General features: G+C 45.6%; 1 protein-coding gene across 3 annotated transcripts in view; it reads left to right on the top strand.

Moving 5' to 3' along the window:
• The window catches only part of LOC141161991 (transmembrane protein 180-like), a 37394-nt gene extending 18009 nt beyond the window's left edge, over positions 1-19385 (top strand). For all 3 annotated transcript variants that reach the window (XM_073647589.1, XM_073647587.1, XM_073647588.1), the window contains 2 exons: positions 14693-14836; positions 15560-19385. In XM_073647589.1, coding sequence (XP_073503690.1) covers positions 14693-14836; positions 15560-15689 — 274 coding nt within the window. In that variant the 3' untranslated portion in view covers positions 15690-19385. The remainder of the gene's footprint in view (positions 1-14692; positions 14837-15559) is intronic.
• The last annotated feature ends 877 nt before the right edge of the window (positions 19386-20262 follow it).

The following is a 20262-nucleotide window of genomic DNA, read 5'->3' as shown; positions in this document are numbered from 1 at the left end:
GGGGGCAGTATTCCCAGACCCGCTCCTGTATCCCGCTGCAGTGTCGGTCCCCTCCGTACACTCAGTTCCAGTCTGAACTCTCTCCTATCCTTTACCTGTTTTTCCTCTATGTCCGTTCCCTTCCTTTTTCTGCAGAGTCTGAACTCGTACCTAACTCCTGCTTGTTGTCTCTGTACTCCCGTTTGTGAGTTTGTGGTCCCCTCGCTACTTCACTGCAAGTACCCTGTGGGTATCTGGCTCTGCCTTTCCCTTCCTGTCTGTTCCGTGTGTACAGAGTCCTGTCCGTTCTGCTCCGGCAGTCCTGTTCTGCCCTGCTTCTGCCCGCTGCTCCGGCAGTCCTGTCCTGCCCTGCCTGTACCCCTCTGCCTGTAATGTTCCTGAGTCCCAGTGTGTACTGGGCCCTATCCCGCCTGTGTTCCTACCTGCTAGTGCCTCCCTGTCTGCACTCTAGCTGTGCTTGCCTGTAACCCTCTGCCTGTATTGTTCCTGAGTCCCGGTGTGTACTGGGTCCTATCCCGCCTGTGTTCCTACCTGCTAGTGCCTCCCTGTCTGCACTCTAGCTGTGCTTGCCTTTACCCCCCTGCCTGCATACCCGCCTGCCTGCATACCAGTTGTGCCTGCCTATACCCACCAGTCTGTGTGCCAGCCTACCAGCCTGTTCCTGTATTCCCCTGTGTGGGTCAACAGCCGTGTCCGGGGTCTGTCCTGGAGTAGCACCTGGTCCCTCTGCTCGGTTCCTCCTTGGTGCACTGGCGTCGTATGCCGTCGTGCGACCCTGGTCGGATCGGGTGAATACTTAGTCACGCCCCTCCAGGCATTCACTCTCCGGCACGGTCCAGTGGAATCACTACCAATCACACGCACACGCCGCTTAGCCCGGGCGTGTGCATAACAGCATGCTCAGGCCATGGTTCCCGTTGAGCCCCACGGCCTTCGCTCTTTGAGAAGTTTTTCCAGCGAATATATGCATTAAAATAAATAAATAAATTTTTTTTTCTCTTAGCTGAGTTCCAGGCGAAATTACGCACCGTCCAGATGGATCTATCAGCTCTCGTTCCTGCGGATCCGCCACGTTACTATGGGGATCCAAGACAGTGTCGTGCATTTGTGGAGCAATGCATGCTACACTTTAAGGCCTACCCTCTCTATTTTCCTTCCGATTGGGCTAAAGTGGCCTTTATTATGTCTTACCTGGCGGGTGATGCCTTGGAATGGATCAACCTCCTATATGAAACACAGGATCCGATCCTCCGGGACCTAATGGCCTTCCTGGTGGCCTTTCTAATGGTCTTCGATGATCCTAACCCGGAGGCTCCTGCTGAAGCTTCACCTCCCAATATCCCGGAGCAGCCCCAATGGGTAATGTGTGTGGGTAGCGCAATAGTCCTCCAGCCCAATGAGACTACTGCCCACCCAGAATCCTCACAGGGTGACTACGCTTTCCGGAATACTTCTCTCAACCTCAAGAGGCAGTCCAGACGTGCTAGACGTAGAGGCAAGCCGTCACGCCAGGGTCTGTCCTCCCTGAGACCTCCTGACCCCAACCTTGAAGTCCCTACTGAAGCTTCATCTCCCTGTATCCCGGAGAAACCCCAATGGGTAATGTGCGTGGGTAGTGCACCAGTTCTCCTGCCCGAAGAGACTTCTGCCCATCCAGACTCCACACAGGAGAACTTCCTGCACCCGGCATCAGATGCTTCTCTCTTTAACCGGTGTGCATGTCCAAGGATGCTCCAAAGCTGTGGTTACCTCTGAGTCTGTGCACCTCTACTACCTGGCGGAGGATCCCCTGTTGCCTCCTGAATCCTCCGGGATACCACTCGATGACAAATGGAGAGAGACTTCTCTACACCCGGTACTCAATACCTTGTCCGCTTCGTCCTGTGAGCCTGACAATGGGTACCCCAAAGTGGTAGTTACCTCCGAGTCTCTACACCCCTCCGACCAGGCGGAGGATCTCCAGTTGTCTCCTGAACCCTTCGGGGTGCTACCTGGTAGCGAAAGGACAGAGACTCTCCTATACTCTGTACCTGATACCTCGCTCGCTTCGTCCAGTGAGTCCAACCTAGTGTACTCCGAAGCAGAGGTTACTCCTGAGTCTCTACACCCCTCCGACCAGGCGGAGGACCTCCAGTTGTGTTCAGAATCCTTCGGGGTGCCACCTGGTGGTGAATGGACAGAGACTTTCCTATATCCTGTACCTGATACCTCGCTCGCTTCGTCCAGTGAGTCCGACCTAGTGTACTCCGAAGCAGAGGTTACTCCCGAGTCTCTACACCCCTCCGACCAGGCGGAGGACCTCCAGTTGTGTTCAGAACCCTTCGGGGTGCCACCTGGTGGTGAATGGACAGAGACTTTCCTATACTCGGTACCCGATACCTCGCCTGCTTCCTCCAGTGAGTCCGACCTAGTGTACTCTGAAGCAGTTGTTTTCTCTGAGCCTCTGCACTCTTCTGACCCGGCGGAGGACCTCCAGTTGTTTCCTGAATCCTCCGGGATACCACCAGATAACAAAGAGACAGTGACTTTTCCTCATTATGTACCTGATAACCCGTCTATTTTTTCCTGTGAGCTTGACAAGATGTACCTCGAAGCAGAGATTACCCTCAAGTCTCTGTCCCCCTCCAACCCAGTGAACGACTGGTCCTCGAATTCCCTGCGGAAGATTCTGGCAGGCCTGAAGAAGAGGGGGCGTAAGGGGGGAGGTACTGTAACATACCTGGCGGCGTCCTTGCATGGTGGTCCATCTCCCACTGTGCAAGAGAGCGCACTTGATCTCCTGTCCAGAATGTCTCTCTGGCTTCCCTCCATGCTGTCTGTTTGTGTCTGTCTCTGCTGCTTAAGGGCGGCGCCCGATCACTTCCTGCTCTTTGTACCTGCTGTGGGTCATGCCCCTTGTGCGTCCTCAGCCTATTGCTGTCTGACACTTGGTATATAGCTCAGCAGCTCCCTTCTATCCCTGCCTGAGCATAGTGTTTTCCTTCAGTGTGTGCTTGCACTCTGAAGGTGCCAGGTCCCGTCTTTGTTTCCTTGTCTGCCTTTCCTGGAGGCTGTATTTCCAGGCCTGTCTGAACTTAGTCCTGTATGTCTCCTGCTTTGCGGTATCAGCTCCCGTGTCTGAACTGTGTCCTGTATGTCTCCTGCTTTGCGGTATTAGTTCCCGTGTCTGAACTGAGTCCTGTATGTCTCCTGCTTTGCGGTATTAGTTCCCGTGTCTGAACTGAGTCCTGTATGTCTCCTGCTTTGCGGTATTAGTTCCCGTGTCTGAACTGAGTCCTTTCTGTGTATCTTGTCTGTCCTGTCTGAACACGCTCCTAGCCTGTTCCTCCCGCCTTCTAGGGGCTGATTACCTAGACCCGCTCCTGTATTTTGTCTGTCCTGTCTGAACACGCTCCTTGCCTGTTCGTCCCGCCTCTCTGGGGGCAGTATTCCCAGACCCGCTCCTGTATCCCGCTGCAGTGTCGGTCCCCTCCGTACACTCAGTTCCAGTCTGAAATCTCTCCTATCCTTTACCTGTTTTTCCTCTATGTCCGTTCCCTTCCTTTTTCTGCAGAGTCTGAACTCGTACCTAACTCCTGCTTGTTGTCTCTGTACTCCCGTTTGTGAGTTTGTGGTCCCCTCGCTACTTCACTGCAAGTACCCTGTGGGTATCTGGCTCTGCCTTTCCCTTCCTGTCTGTTCCGTGTGTACAGAGTCCTGTCCGTTCTGCTCCGGCAGTCCTGTCCTGCCCTGCTTCTGCCCGCTGCTCCGGCAGTCCTGTCCTGCCCTGCCTGTACCCCTCTGCCTGTAATGTTCCTGAGTCCCAGTGTGTACTGGGCCCTATCCCGCCTGTGTTCCTACCTGCTAGTGCCTCCCTGTCTGCACTCTAGCTGTGCTTGCCTGTAACCCTCTGCCTGTATTGTTCCTGAGTCCCGGTGTGTACTGGGTCCTATCCCGCCTGTGTTCCTACCTGCTAGTGCCTCCCTGTCTGCACTCTAGCTGTGCTTGCCTTTACCCCCCTGCCTGCATACCCGCCTGCCTGCATACCAGTTGTGCCTGCCTATACCCACCAGTCTGTGTGCCAGCCTACCAGCCTGTTCCTGTATTCCCCTGTGTGGGTCAACAGCCGTGTCCGGGGTCTGTCCTGGAGTAGCACCTGGTCCCTCTGCTCGGTTCCTCCTTGGTGCACTGGCGTCGTATGCCGTCGTGCGACCCTGGTCGGATCGGGTGAATACTTAGTCACGCCCCTCCAGGCATTCACTCTCCGGCACGGTCCAGTGGAATCACTACCAATCACACGCACACGCCGCTTAGCCCGGGCGTGTGCATAACACTGTTAATTATGGACAGGGACCATGTTTGCAAATGGCACCTTCCCAGGCTAAAAATAGCAGCTCACAGCAGCCGCATAAATTACACGAATAGAAATGCTAATGAAGATTGGGTGAATGGGACTAGCTGACACCCAGCTCTTTTGTTTGGTGATGACAAGGTGTCAATCAGACCTTTTCATGACCAAAACTAATTAAAGTAAAGCGTTAAATAAACACACAGACACAGAGTAAGCACTTTATTTGAAATACAACAGACACATTCTTTAATCATTCAAATTAACCAATATACTCACCCCAGTTCTGGCGGTAATCCAAGGTTTAACCAATATCCCACCAAATAACTTTATTTAGCTCCAAAAAGCGTTCATCAATGTAAAAAAAACGCTTCAAAAACGCCCAGCCAAGGAGATGCAGAAAGGCTACGGAAATTTCTGCTTCAAATCCTGATCGTGCGCACATGGCCTCAGTGTCTTTTTTTTTTTAGATGTTTGCTTGAAGGGTCAACTGATGAGAAGCTGATAATGGGGTGTTCCTCAGCTGGATTCCCCAGTGATCTGCTGCGATCAGTGAGAGAACCTATCAGGAAGTGTCAGTTCTACAGCGCCACCCCAGGACAATTAAAGTATTACAAGGTTATCATTAAAATCAACGGGCTGTCATTTCTTAGTTCAGCTAAGTCCTCCAAAGCTAGAAACACTCTTTGTAGATGCTCAATATATGAGGCTGTCAAGTTTGGGACTGGAGACAAGCGGACAGTCTGTGCATTGCGGTCCGTGCTTGCACCGAGTTTCATGGGCCCTAACTCAGACAATAGATGAGGGTCCTAAACGGGAGTCCCCCTTCCAATATTATCTTGAAGTTTCTAGGCCAGACAATTCTGAAAGAAGCTATATGAGAATTACAAGGTTTTTCAATTTGTCTGCCAGCCTGCCCAAAAAAAAAAAAATGGAAACACGTCAGTAATATGCTGTCAAAATTAGTTACTCCTAAGCACTACAGGAAACAGGAATTACATTTTTAAATGTTTTATTTTATACTATTTAGGTCACATAATGCTTCATGTCCACTCAATGGGGCATGTTTATCAATTCTTACATTCTCACATTTTTCCTTTGGGACTATAGATCTGATTCATTCTTGCATTTGCGCTTTCTTTTTGTCTAGCTTTTCATGTCTTTCACCTGCTTCTCATTTGCACCTTATTCTTTTGTAACATCACTGCTGGCATCCCTGCATGCCTTCCCTTCCCCCACCATGCAGGGACACTGACTTACTGCACGGCCTGGAGTAGTGAGTGAGCTCCTGGTCCACTGCTTTCTCTGCACATTTCCTGGCTGCATGCTTAGGGCGGCCGCGCTTCCTGGTTCTTAAAGAAACAGTGCACGCATTCCTAATTTGTCCCCAGCCTATAGCTGGGAGGCACTTGGTACTTAAAGCACCTCCACCTGAAGGGAGGTGCCTGAGAATCATGCTCTTTCATTGTGTTTGTGCAACTACTGAGTTGCCAGGTCCTGTCTTGTTTCTGCCACCCTGGGGGCTGAGTACCCAGGCCTGAACCTGTTTGTACCTGTGTCAGTTCTTGTCTGAATTCGGACCTGTCCATGAGACGGTTTTGTATCTGTGTCTGGATCTTTCCCTTCACCTCTTGGGTCTGAAACTTGCAGTGTCATAACCTGTACTTATCTCTGAAACCTGCAGTGTCTGAGTGCCTATCTCTAATCTGTTGTTGCTCTGTAACATTAGTGTTTAGTGAGTACACTTGCTACTTCATTATAAGTACCCTGTGTGAACTTGTTCAAGTCTGTCTTGTCCGTACCTATCCTTGTATGCTTCCTGTGTGAACCTGACTCTGTCTACACCTTGTGAACAGAGTCCTGTCTTGCCTGTCCGTTGTCTGCTCTTCCCTGCCCGCACCTGCCAGTGTGAATCTGTAGACCAGCCAAACCTGCCAGTACCTGCATACCTTGTTGAGGGTCCAAGGTCTACCCTGGTATAGCACCTGGTTCTGCCCCTCCCGGGCATTCCTCGATTTGCGGCACCGTCCGTTGCCATGCGTCCGAGGTCAGTCTGGGAGTGGCACTCAGTCACGCCCCTCCAGGCACTCCACGATCCCTGGGACCACGATCCATTTAGATGTGTTCTTCTTCCTTTTTCTCTAATAACCCCCCACAACAGCACACAGGAGGATGTAATCCCACCCTAATAGGGACAGGAAATACGAAGAGGTTTAAATAGCCCCTCCCACATCCTCCCTCCAGTGTTATTTCCTGTCCCTATCAGGGATGAAGAGGTCATCCCCGGAGTGCTGGGCCGGCGACAGGCACTGGGGGAAAGCTACTAGCCGGGCAGCGGAGGATCGAGCGGTCTTTACCTCTCCTCCTCAAGGCGCTGCTCCCGTCTCCTCCGGATTCGGGACCCCCTCCTGCAGTCCGCGCTCTCGGGCAAGGTCTGCAGGATCTTCTGACCGGAGGCCTCTCTGACCTCTCCGGTCCATCTCCTCCTCCTCTCCCCCGCTGGATGCGCGGGCGATGCCGTCTCCAGGATGTGAAGCGCACGCCGCGTCGCCGGAAGTGACGTCGGACACCGTGCGGTGGATGATGACGTCACTTCCGTCAGTTTGCGTTCCACTGTGGACCGCATCAAAAAGCTATGTGGGGGGGGGGGGAGCGGAATGCCACCGGTGATCAGAAATCTTCACCTGGACACCGGGGGAGGAGCCCTCTAAACAGAGGGAGGTTCTGGTCCGGTCGCCCATAAAAGGAGCCCTGGACAGGAAGACATCTACAGGTAGGACAAAACCATGTCTCTTGAAGCTTCTCGCTCTGCATCTGTAGAGCCCTGCGCCGGTCCGGTTCCAGTAAGTATGGCACTGGTAGTCCATCTCCCAGATGCAGGAAATAGTGATTATAGCTCCCCTCCCCTTCTCCCCTCTCTTGTAGGGGGACAAGGAACCTGCATCTGGAGAAATAGTTAAACCGTCACACAGATGTCCCATCTGTACAAAAAAACTATTGTCCTCCCATAGAAAGCCCCTATGCAAAGACTGTACGAAGATTATCTGGCAGGAACAGCCTTCCTTAATGGAGGAGATAAAGGGGATTGTACGTCAGGAGATCAAATCCTCCTTAGCCTCGGTCACTCTCCCTACGCCCTCACCTAGTCAGGGTTCTACATCTACTCCCTCAGCAGCCAAAATGAGGAAAATTAGCCCGCCAGAGGGAGGGGAGGAAGACTCTCAAGAGGAGATATATATCTCGGAAGATCTTCCAGAAGAAGGTGAGCTAAGTCCAACCCCTGATAACTCCCAACGAGAGAGATATTACTTTCCATCAGATAGCTTGGAGGAACTCCTCATGGCAGTAAGGAGAACTATGGAGGTCGAGGAATAAAAAGTGCCCCAAACAGTACAGGATCAGATGTTTGGGGGGCTACGTTCCAGGAAAAAATTAGTGTTCCCCATACACCAGAGTATTAGGGACTTAGTCTTAGAGGAGTGGGAATCTCCAGAAAAGAGATTAAATACCCCTACAGAGTTAAGGGATAGATTTCCTGTAGACAATGAGACAGCAGAATGCTGGTCTGAAGTCCCAAAAGTGGATATCCAAATTGCACGAGTAGCAAAGAAAACCACACTGCCCTCTGAAGATTCCTCTCAATTAAAAGACCCCTTGGAAGTCAAAATGGAGGGACTACTCAGAAAATCCTGGGAGACCTCGGCAACACGATTAAGCTCCAACGCAGTCTCTATGGGCGTAGCTCGATCAATGGCTCGTTGGCTAGATCAACTGGAGGAACACCTAGTTTCAGGCACACCCAGAGAAGACATCTTGGCATCCCTACCGCTTCTACAGAAAGCTACGGGGTTTTTAGCAGACGCCTCTGCAGAATCCGTGAGAGTGGCAGCAAGAGCATCTGGGCTATCAAACTCTGTAAGAAGAGCCCTATGGTTGAAATCCTGGAACGGCGACGTGGCATCAAAATAGAAGTTGTGTTCCATCCCCTTTAAGGGGAAATACATGTTCGGGCCAGCCCTAGATGATCTTCTAGAGAAGGCCTCAGACAAGAAGAAGGCCCTCCCGGAACCTAGGAATGTGAGGAAGAGGCCTTTTCGTCCCTCCCAAGAGCAGACCCCTCAATATTGGGGTAAAAGCAAAACAGGACAATGGAGCTACCCAAAAGGTAGAGGAGGCAAAAATCTTTTTCTCTCCCAAAACCAACGTCAGAACAGACCATGACGTCAGGACAGTTGGGGGCCGCATCTCGAGTTTTCTCCCTCAGTGGAAAGAAATCTGCTCAGACCCATGGGTCCTGAGGGTTGTCGAGTTTGGAGTAAAAATAAATTTCTCCTCCTATACTCCAGAGAGGATAAGGTTAACACTGCTCTCCTCTCAGAGTCATCAGGCCACTCTGATATCCTGTCTTACAGACCTATTGTCCTCAGGAGTGATATCCCTGGTTCCTACAAGAGAGAGAGGCACAGGACGTTATTCCAGACTGTTCCTAATAAAAAAAAACAAATGGCTCACACAGAATTATAATCAATCTAAGGCCACTGAATCAGTATATCCACTACCAACGATTCAAGATGGAATCCATCAGGTCGACGGTCCCCCTGATAGGACAGGACCATGTCATGGCCACAATTGACCTCCAGGATGCATATTACCACATCCCCATACATCCACTTCACAGGAGGTTCCTAAGATTTGCAGTGGCTCAGGGGGATCAAATAGTCCACTATCAATTCAATGTTCTCCCATTTGGAATTTCATCAGACCCGTGAATATTTACAAAAGTCATGGCAGAAGTCATGGCTTATATCAGGGGTCAGAACATTTCAATAGTACCATACCTCGACGACCTGTTATTAATCGGGCCCTCAGTACCAGTACTCCGAGAACATCTACAGTTGACCACTCAGATCCTATCGTCTCTGGGCTGGTTAGTGAACCAGAAAAAATCAGATATGGTTCCCTCCATGACAAAAACATTTCTAGGAGTACTATTGGTTTCCCACAGCCAGATGTCATTCCTGCCCAAACAAAAACAGGTCATGATAAAAGCAAAAATCAATGTCCTAAGGAGCAGAAGATTAGTATCATTAAGAGACGCCATGTCGGTCCTCGGGTCTATGACATCCTGTATTCAGATGGTGGCCTGGGCTCAGGCGCATACCTGCACCTTACAGACCCACATCCTTACGAATTGGGACGGATCCCCACGGTCTCTGAACAGGAGAATCCCTATACCACCACGAGTAAGGACCTCTATTCTGGTGGCTGAACTGAAAAAAATCTGAACAGAGGAGTACCATGGATCCAGAATCTGCTGGTAACCATAAAGGTGGATGCCAGCGAAAAGGGATGGAGAGCCATGGTCTCCCAAGAGCTATTCCTGGGTATATGGGCCAAAGAGGTGAGCCAACGTTCATCAAATTTCAGAGAACTAAAAGCCGTAGAGGAAGTCCTCAGAGCAGCAGAGCCTCTGGTCCAGAAATCTCACATTCAGATATTTTAAGACAATATCACCACGGTAGCCCACCTTCGTCATCAAGGGGGCACAAGATACGAAAGCTTAAAAGCAATCTCAGCAAGAATATTCTCCTGGGCCGAAGAACATCTTCTATCCTTGTCGGCTCTTCATATCAAAGGTTCAGTCAATATCCAGGCCGACTTCTTAAGCAGAACAAAGATTCATCCAGGAGAGTGGAGCCTAAACCCAGACGTTTTCCAGATGTTAGTCGAGAGATGGGGCTATCCAGAGGTAGATCTCTTCGCCGGACACAAGAACGCGAAAGTACCTCAATATTTCTCCCTGGATCCAAACGGCTCTTGCCTGGGCGTGGACGCATTCGCTTACAAATGGCAATTCAAACTAGTGTATGCCTTTCCCCCACTTCCTATCCTTTCAAAAACCTTACAGAAGATAAGGACCGAAGGGACCAGAGTAATCCTAGTGGCCCCTCGCTGGCCAGAAAGAAGTTGATTTGGAACCTTAACCAGTCTGAGTGTGGAGAGCCCTCTAATCCTTCCTTCCATCAAGGATCTCCTTCTCCAGGGACCGATTCACGATCCTGATCCCGAGAGACTACACCTATCTGCCTGGCTTCTGAATTCCTGATATTTAAAACAAGAGGCCTCTCAGAGAAAGTCATCAAAACTCTCCAAAAGAGCAGGAAACCTGTAACGAACACCATTTACCATAAGATCTGGAAAACCTTCTTAAGGTGCACCCACTCACCCAGACCCTCATAGGGCTGATGTGGCTCAGATTCTAAACTTTTTACAAGGTCTGGACAAAGGTCTCAGACCTAGTACTCTTAAGGTCCAGGTAGCGGCATTAAGTTCATACTTCGATCAAAGACTAGCGGAACATCAGTGGGTGAGAAGATTTATGACAGCAGCCACCCGCATCCACCCTAGAGTAACAGACCTGGTTCCCCCCTGGGACCTTAACATTGTTCTGAAAGGGTTAACCCTTCCACCCTTTGAGCCCTTATCAACCATAAGACTGGACAGGCTGACCTGGAAAACGGCTTTTCTGGTGGCAATAACTACAGCCAGAAAAGTGTGTGAACTACAGGCCCTTTCGGTGAACGAACCCTACCTGAGAATCCTGGAAGATCGTCTAATTTTCCAACTTGACCCTTCACTTCTACCTAAGGTGGACTCAAATTTCCACAGATCTCAGGAGATAATTCTTCCATCCTTTTGTGACAACCCAAAAGACAAAAGAGATGGAATTCCACACTCTGGACGTTCAGAGAATAGTACTGCACTATCTTCAGGAAACAGAAGAAGGAAGGAAAGACCAGAACCTATTTGTCTATACACAAGGTCCAAACAGAGGGAAGAAAGCAGCAAAATCCAGAATAGCCAACTGGATTAAGAGGGCAATTACGGAGGCTTACCAGATCCAGGCTCTACCTCCTACAGCAAAGCTCAAGGCCCATTCTACAAGGGCGATATCTGTCTCCTGGGCTGAAAAAGCCAGCGCATCCATCGAACAGATTTGCAGAGCTGCCACATGGTCCTCAATTCATACTTTCTCCAAACACTACAGACTAGACCTAATGTCTGTTGGAGATTTAGCCTTCGGAAGGAAGGTCCTTCAGGCTATTGTCCCTCCCTAGTATATCTTTGGTATACCTCCTGTGTGCTGTCGTGGGAGGTTATTAGAGAAAATAGAATTAGACTTACCGGTAATTCGGTTTCTAATAACCCAGCACGGGTAATTCCCTCCCCTTTGCTTATTGTTTCTACAACAGCTTGATCAGTAGAAATAAAAATATTAATTTGAAGCATCTATAGTCTTGTGGTCCTTTGTAATAACACTGGAGGGAGGATGTGGGAGGGGCTATTTAAACCTCTTCGTATTTCCTGTCCATATTAGGGTGGGGTTACATCCTCCTGTGGGCTATTAGAGAATTACCGGTAAGTCTAATTCTATTTTTTTTTTTTTTTTTTTTTTTTTATGTTCGCCAATGTGGACGGAGTTTACACTTTCCAGATGTTTTCGTCTGGTTTATCATTTGCAATTTTTTTTTTTTTTTTTTTTTTTTTTTCGAAAAGTTGCAAAATTTATCCCGAATGTACACCAACACCCCCAAAGTGATTTTTCTATATGCCGGATTTTATTTATTTATTTATTTTTTTGGAGACATTTTGCAAAATGTGTGACTTTTTGCACTAAATAGTCACAAAAAAAGTTTAAAAGACTATTTTCACTTTACACAAAATTTTTGAAGAATTTGACACAAAAAATGGTAATGAATACCACCATGACAAAAATGAAAAGTGACTTTAAAAAAAAAAAAAAAACACACAAATGAATCAGGTCCTGTATGTGTAGAGTACAAATATTGAGCTCAGGCCATCACTTTTGCATAGCTATTTGGAGGTGACAGCTTGATTTTCTTATGGCCACGGTCCATATGCAGTTTTGTTTTTTTTCTCCAGCTGTATTATGGATTATGTGCAAATAATTTTGTAGGTGAAGATTAACCTCATAATGTCTAAAGGGGCACTAAAGCTAGTCATACGTATTCAATAAATGCTATCTGATCTCAACCTACGTAGGACTGTAAATTAAAGGGGTTGTCCGGCCTTAGACTACAAGTCTGCAGCCACTCTGTGACTTCGGATTTGTGAATCCTCACATTTCCCGCACTGTTAAGATTTTCCGGTGCTGCAGATGCCGGGAGCAAGTGTTCATGTGACTGCAAGTATGTGATCTACTTCCAGCCACATTCCTACTAGACTGTATCTGGCCTCACTCAATACACTTGCATCGGACTGTGCTTGTCTAGTTGGCATGTGACCGCATGTATACAAATCACATACTTGTGTTCACGCGCCCACTGCTCCTGGCCCCAGAGAATCCTCACCGCACACACTACACGTGATGTGAGGATTCACAAGTCTGCAGTCACATAGTCATTGCAGACTTGTCGCCAAAGGCCGGACAGCCCTTTAAGAATAGAGAATGTTGAATTTCAAGATGCCCAGGTCTATATACATATGGTGTCCATATAATAGACCATTTGGATGTCTATATGTACACTGACAGCACCAGTATTTAATGCAAGAAATATTTGTATATGCAGATAATAGCCATTTTTTTACATTTTCCCATCTTCACACCCCCTTTAAACCCAGACTGGTATATCCTTAAATGATTAAAAAAAAACATTAGAGTTTAAGAAATGGATCATAATGGTTGATAATTCATGTAACCAATCTATTTTTAAGGCTTGCACACGTCCAGATCACTAGAGCTAAAAACACATCCCTTCAAAATGGAACAAAAATGGATCTAAAATTGACAAATCCGTTTAAAAATGACAACAATTTGCATAATTTCCCAGAGAAGCATTTCATGGCTTATAAGTCTCCTCACTCTGGCATGCCAGGCCTGGCTTGTCACTCTCCACAAGGAGAAACTTTACCCCATAGACCTCATTCCAGAGCCTCTGATTTAGACAAATCAGATCTCATACTTTGCACTGATGAGGGGCAATACCCTGAAACACTGTCTGCAAATTGAATTTCTGGTCTTGGCTTTTATCCTTGTGTAAGTCTTGTGATAAGGCTCGTTAAAGGGTCGATATTGACTTTTAGGATTGCTACTTCCAGTAGGTGGCGCTAGAGTTCTATTCCTCTTCCTCTCTGAAGAGACAATTTGCATATTTAATTTCCCAGAGGCGCATGCATGGCTTAAAAGTTTCCTCACTCTGCCATGCCAGGCTTGTAAAGTATGTGGAGAATTCTAGTAGCAGCGCTTCCCCATCTCTCCTCCAAGACTTTTATTTTGTTATTCTTCATCTATGGTATGGTATGGTATGGTATGGTATGGTATGGTGTGAAGAGTAAACCACATTATGAGATGGACATGAAGGCTCATCCTCCTTGTGTTACCTCTTTACAAATTTTCACAGTTCATATTCTGAATAAAAACTGAGCTTTGTTGCTTACCTGTGACTGTAATGCATCTGAATTTCACTTTAATTTGGTCACAAATTGGCTTGGTTCAGAAGATAGATAAGAGTTACAGACTCTGCTCACTGATGGAGTTTACTGTTAACTCATTCTGCAGCCTGCTATGTACAGTGATGCGTAGAGGATGTAGAAACCAAAGAAGACTAAATTTGTAATAATACCCGATTGGGAAGAAAAAGGTTCTCTGCCAAAACTACAAGCAAATAAAAAAAAAAAAAAAAACCCTCAAAAGGTGTCCATATCCTTTTAAATTAGGAATATTTTAAAATATGTCATTCATAAGTGAATTTTTCTATTAAAGAAGATGTCAGTTCTCTTGACTTCAAGTTTCGATAAATGCTTATATTTTCCATGAAATAATAATTCTGAAACAGTCAGACTGCTGAGCCCCCTCACCAATCACAGAAACAGGGTCCTAAAGTCCTTTGTGTGAATAGAACAGTAGTGAGCATGTGCAGCTTTCACGGTGGTGGTCGCACATGCTCAGTACGGCTTCATTTGTAAAGGGGACATTCAGCCTCTTTCACTCCACTTGTACTTGGGGGGGCCTCAGCATTTTTAATATACTGGAAAGAAGGGAGTGACACGTTTTCCGGAAATTGAGCCCTGCTGGTCTCCAGATGTGGCGCTCTGGCGTGTATATAATGTGGATAATGTTGCACAGTAAAAGCCACTTGTTTTAGGCTTAGTTTTTTTTTGTTTTAGTTTACTTTTTGTATAAGCTGACATCAATGGGACCCCCAGCGATCATACATTTTAAATTTTTCTAATCCTGAACAGCCCCTTTAATTTCATTTAACCCTTGAAAATCGCCAACATTTGCTACTGGCTTTTAGAAAATGTTCTAGCATCAAGATGAATAAAGTATTTTTTTTTCCTTAGGTCCCCACTGTCATCAATGGTTTTTGGGACAAATGCCCTCTTCACAAAGCCTGCCCAGTCCCTGGCACCTATGTTTGTCGTTACTATTCTTAATCAGTATGGATATGAAAACTTAACCAACAAAGTGGATCAGCCGGATCCCAGGTGAGTAGCACCCTGCTGATAATGCTAAATCCGGCCCTATATTAGCCAACCGCTAGAACTGCCATCCTATACGCACGCACTCTGGAGGAAGTTACTTCCAGACATCTCAGGCTGCAGCCTATCGGCTTTGAGAACAAAGGATCAGACATATCGAAATCTAGCATGCCCGATCTTTTTCTCTCCTCGCTATTAGGGGAGAGTTAATACACCTCATGATCAGTAGATGGTCCACTGATCTTTCTAAAATATGGCAGGCTGGGCCAACATTAATTTATTTAGTATGACACGCCATTGGGTATATGGGATAACAGTAGGAAGAAGCATGCTCAGCATTGCTGAAATGGAGAAGAATCCATATGGTAAATATATTAAAGTGTTTTGTTTGTTTTTTCCCATCTTGAGCTCATGCGCATTAATTAATTTTGGTCGTCTCAGATTAAAAAATAAAAATACCCTGATCTTAGGCTTCATTGGGGGCATATTCAGTGTTACTTTATGATTGCTGTGAAGAGCCATCAGTAAACAGGCCATTTGGCGCCATCTACTGGTGAGCTGGTATAATAATAATGAAATATTACACGAGTCCCTGACGGTCACACATTTAGAGGCCTTGCTTTTTTCATAGCAGCAAATATTTTATACTGATACTGGATTGCATTTGTGCTGCTGATTTTGGATAATATATTCTGCAGACCATTAATAAAATGAACTTTTTCTATTCAGTTTATTTCTAGGCCTCCATGACGCCATGTTCTACCTGACGTGCATCATCCCTCTCTGTATAGCCGTCACACAGATCATCATCTGGACGCCGTACTCCATTCGGAACAGCCATGTGACCACTGCACATTGAGACACTAAATATACAAGGACTTTATCATTATCTCGCCGGTGCCTTATATTTTGTTTTTAATATCTGTATGGCAAGAAAAATCCAGGAAAAGGACATCTTAACGACTTTATTTTATTTTTGGGTGAATTTTGTACAAGTTGAGTCTTTTTAGCTGCCGATGATGTCGCTCCTTGTATACATAGATCAGATCTAGAATTTATTCTTGCCTCGTTTTTTTTTATTTTATTTTTTTAATTGAGTACTACTTCCTCGAGAGTGCGTGTTGTGGTAGATCGGCTCACTTGGTTGCACATAGAGGTAGACACAGGAACACTCTCTCTTTAAATCTTCTGTGGTTTATTTAGGGAACTGCATAAACCACAGCAACATTAGCAAAACAAACACGGCCTTCCCGGCCTATAAGGTAAAAGCTTAGACATTGAAGGGGTTTCTCTCGAAGGTTAGTCTTTGTCTTTTGGCCCTATTAGAGCTTATGGACATCATTGGGGAACCTTTATTAATCTGATAAGCAGCTGCTCTCGCTTGGGCCATCCATGTGCCAGATCCACAGTGATCAGCTGATCGCAATGACAGTTCTCCAATTAAAGGGGATGTCCATGAAGAGACAGCCCTCTCACTGTAGCATACTCCGCCATGAATTGATAACTGACATATACTGTAAATGACCGATACATCTGCTAATATTCAAAGGCAGCTTGTTCTTTTATGGCTCCAAGTCAAAATTAGAAGTACTGTAGACAATAGTCTTATTACGCCCAGTATAATCCTGCATTACTGGGTTTATCAGACTAGATAATACACGATTTCTGAGCTGTGAATAACTGATGTAGATGACCAAGGAAAGAAAGATATTTTTAATATATATATTATGGTTCTCTGGGGAGTCTTGGCTTTTCTTCATATTGTACATAATGAATAATATGTATATCAATGTTTACTGCCTTAGTCGTACATGGATGTTCTGTAATAAATGTGAAACTCTTAGTCCTGTGACAACCAGTCCAGTACATGCAGTCATGTGTAGACAGGATGTCACTCTCCTGGGGGCTACAGGATGACATCATCCCCAATCAAATCCCTCCTGGCAGCTCTCGGGCCCCTCTCCTGCCCTTGTTCTGAGGCATTATTGTGACAGCAGTAGTAAGTCCGTGTCCACAGGGACACACATCACGATATTCACGTGTCGAGGTGTAAAGGATGTTTCCTACCTATAAACCATCACGTCTGCTGGAGTTGTAACCATATTACTTGCTAAACTACACTGTGTGCAGAATTATTAGGCAAATGCGTATTTTGATCACATGATACTTTTTATACATGTCGTCCTACTCCAAGCTGCATAGGTTTGAGAGCCAACTACCAATTAAGTAAATCTGGTGATGTGCATCTCTGTAATGAGGAGGGGTGTTGACTAATGACATCAACACCCTATATAAGGTGTGCTTAATTATTAGGCAACTTCCTTTCCTTTGGCAAAATGGGTCAGAAGAGAGATTTGACGGGCTCTGAAAAGTCCAAAATTGTGAGATGTCTTGCAGAGGGATGCAGCAGTCTTGAAATTTCCAAACTTTTGAAGCGTGATCACCGAACAATCAAGCGTTTCATGGCAAATAGCCAACAGGGTCGCAAGAAGCGTGTTGGCCAAAAAAGGCGCAAAATAACTGCTCATGAATTGAGGAAAATCAAGCGTGAAGCTGCCAAGATGCCATTTGCCACCAGTTTTGCCATATTTCAGAGCTGCAACGTTACTGGAGTATTAAAAAGCACAAGGTGTGCGATACTCAGGGACATGGCCAAGGTAAGGAAGGCTGAAAAATGACCACCTATGAACAAGAAACATAAGATAAAACGTCAAGAATGGGCCAAGAAATACCTTAAGACTGATTTTTCAAAGATTTTATGGACTGATGAAATGAGAGTGACTCTTGATGGGCCAGATGGATGGGCCAGAGGCTGGATCAGTAAAGGGCAGAGAGCTCAACTCCGACTCAGACGCCAGCAAGGTGGAGGTGGGGTACTGGTATGGGCTGGTATCATCAAAGATGAACTTGTGGGACCTTTTCAGGTGGAGGATGGAGTGAAGCTCAACTCCCAGGCCTACTGCCAGTTTCTGGAAGACAACTTCTTCAAGCAGTGATACAGGAAGAAGTCAGTATCGTTCAAGAAAAACATGATTTTCATGCAGGACAATGCTCCATCACATGCACCCAACTACTCCACAGCGTGGCTGGCCAGTAGAGGTCTAAAAGAAGAAAAAATATGACATGGCTCCCTTGTTCACCTGATCTGAACCCCATAGAGAACCTGTGGTCCATCATAAAATGTGAGATTTACAGGGAGGGAAAACAGTACACCTCTCGGAACAGTGTCTGGGAGGCTGTGGTGGCTGCCGCACGCAATGTTGATCGAAAACAGATCAAGCAACTGACAGAATCTATGGATGGAAGGCTGCTGAGTGTCATCATAAAGAAAGGTGGCTATATTGATCACTAATTTTTTGTTTTTACATGTCAGAAATGTTTATTTCTAAATTTTGTGCACTGATATTGGTTTACCCAAGTGAGATGGGATTATATTTGGTTTTTATTAAGTTGCCTAATAATTCTGCACAGTAATAGTTACGTGCACAAACAGATATCCTCCTAAGATAGACAAATCTAAAAAAAAAACACTCCAACTTCCAAAAATATTAAGCTTGGATATTTATGAGTCTTTTGGGTTGATTGAGAACATAGTTGTTGATCAATAATAAAAATAATCCTCTAAAATAGAACTTGCCTAATAATTCTGCACACAGTGTACGTTGTATACTATTGCACATCTCCTTATCAGTGGCTCCATTGTGCTTGTGAAGTTAAAGGGGTATTTCCACATCCAAGATCCTATCCCAATATGTTGTAGGTGTAGTAATAATAATATTATCAAATACCTCAAATTTGAAACATAGTATAGTTCTTCTGATAAGTTATGTCGCTTACCACTTGTGCAGGGTATTGCATTCGCTAGATTTCCATGGTTACGACCACTAACAACAAACTATGAGTGGTCGTAACCACGGATGCCTATTCTACTGCAATGCCCTGCACATGGGGTAAGAAACATAGCTTATCAGAAGAACTATACTACATTTCTAATTGGAGATATTTGTTAGTATTATTATTATTACACCTACTATATATTGAGATAGGATCTTGGAGGTGGGAATACCCCTTTAAAAAAAAAACCTTTTATACTTCTCTCCTGGACCAGCTCTGTTCTTTGCCCTGTGTCCCCCGCCAGTCTCATGACCTAAATGATGTCACATGACAGCTGAAGTAAGTAGGCGGCTGCTGATCGGCTGTATTTTTATCCTAGCTGAAAAAATTCTGTTCTGCTCAGACAAAGCTGTGAGTGCTGCAGGCAATCAGCAGCCGCCTATTATGTACCGCTGTCATATGACATAGTATATATCATCAAACCGGCGGGGGACACAAGGCTCAGAGCGGAGCTGTTTCGGGAGGTAAGTATTGAGGTTTATTTTACTTTACCAGCATCACTAGTCTAGTAGTGGGGACAAACCCTTTAAATGGTGTCTGTGTTAGCTTTTGTTTACTTAGGTCTTTTGTGATGGGCGATTATGTATTTTATGTTAAGTGTCGAAAAGTCAAATGATTTGTATTATTCTGTTCACCAGTAAAAGTTGATAATTTTCAATGATTTTTAAATTAAAACATTGTTACAAATCTTAACTTTGTGCATTGTTTGTTCTTCGGGGTTTCAAGTTTGTGGTGGGCAAACAAGTAACACATACTAAAGTGAATAGGACTATGGGGGTCAGTCATTAGTTGCTGTCTTGGGACCGTCCTGGTGATAGATTGCGTTTTAACATCATATAGTGTGTGTGGGTACATGGAGGGGACCCGCTTTACACAGGGCAGGTGCCATACAGCCAGCAACTGCCTCCACCAGCAGCAATCAGAGCTGGCTCCAATTGCTGCTGCTGTCAATTTCCCCCAGTAGTATCCAAGTGGCTCGATTCTTATCCGTTCCGGCACCCATAAAGTTTTAAATATTAGAGAAAAGAAAATCTAAATGTAAACTACCCCTTTTTTTTTCCAATTTTGAAGTAAAGAAAATTTAAACTTTTGGCTAACTCAGACGTCAGGTTTTTTTCACGTACAAGAAAAACGGATCGTGTTTTATCAGTGTTATTCATTTTTTTTTTTCACGGATGAGAAAAAAAAATAGTTTCTCCATCTTCTATCAGTCAGTGAGAAACGGATGGCATTCTAGTGCCGTCCAATATATATTTTTTTTTTCTTCACAGACCCATAGACTCGCATTGCCGATTTTGATCCAACACTCGAATCTATATCTGACTTTGATTTTGCACAGACCACTCTGTGTGAACAGTCCCTTAGATTATCATTATCCGTGAAAAACTGCTGCTTGAATGAGCTGTTAAGTACATTCTGTATTTCCACATCCATAAAAGCAGGATCTCTTTAAAATTTTAAATTCTATTTAATCCATAAAGTGTTATCTATAAATTAAAAAAAAAAAAAAAAACTGTAAACCCCAAAATTGTCTTTTT

The sequence above is a fragment of the Phyllobates terribilis genome, unplaced genomic scaffold (assembly GCF_046119375.1).
Source record: "Phyllobates terribilis strain yellow unplaced genomic scaffold, ASM4611937v1 Scaffold_9__5_contigs__length_417890890, whole genome shotgun sequence".
Classification (NCBI taxonomy): Eukaryota; Metazoa; Chordata; class Amphibia; order Anura; family Dendrobatidae; genus Phyllobates; species Phyllobates terribilis.
This window is presented reverse-complemented; position numbering and strand designations above follow the sequence as displayed.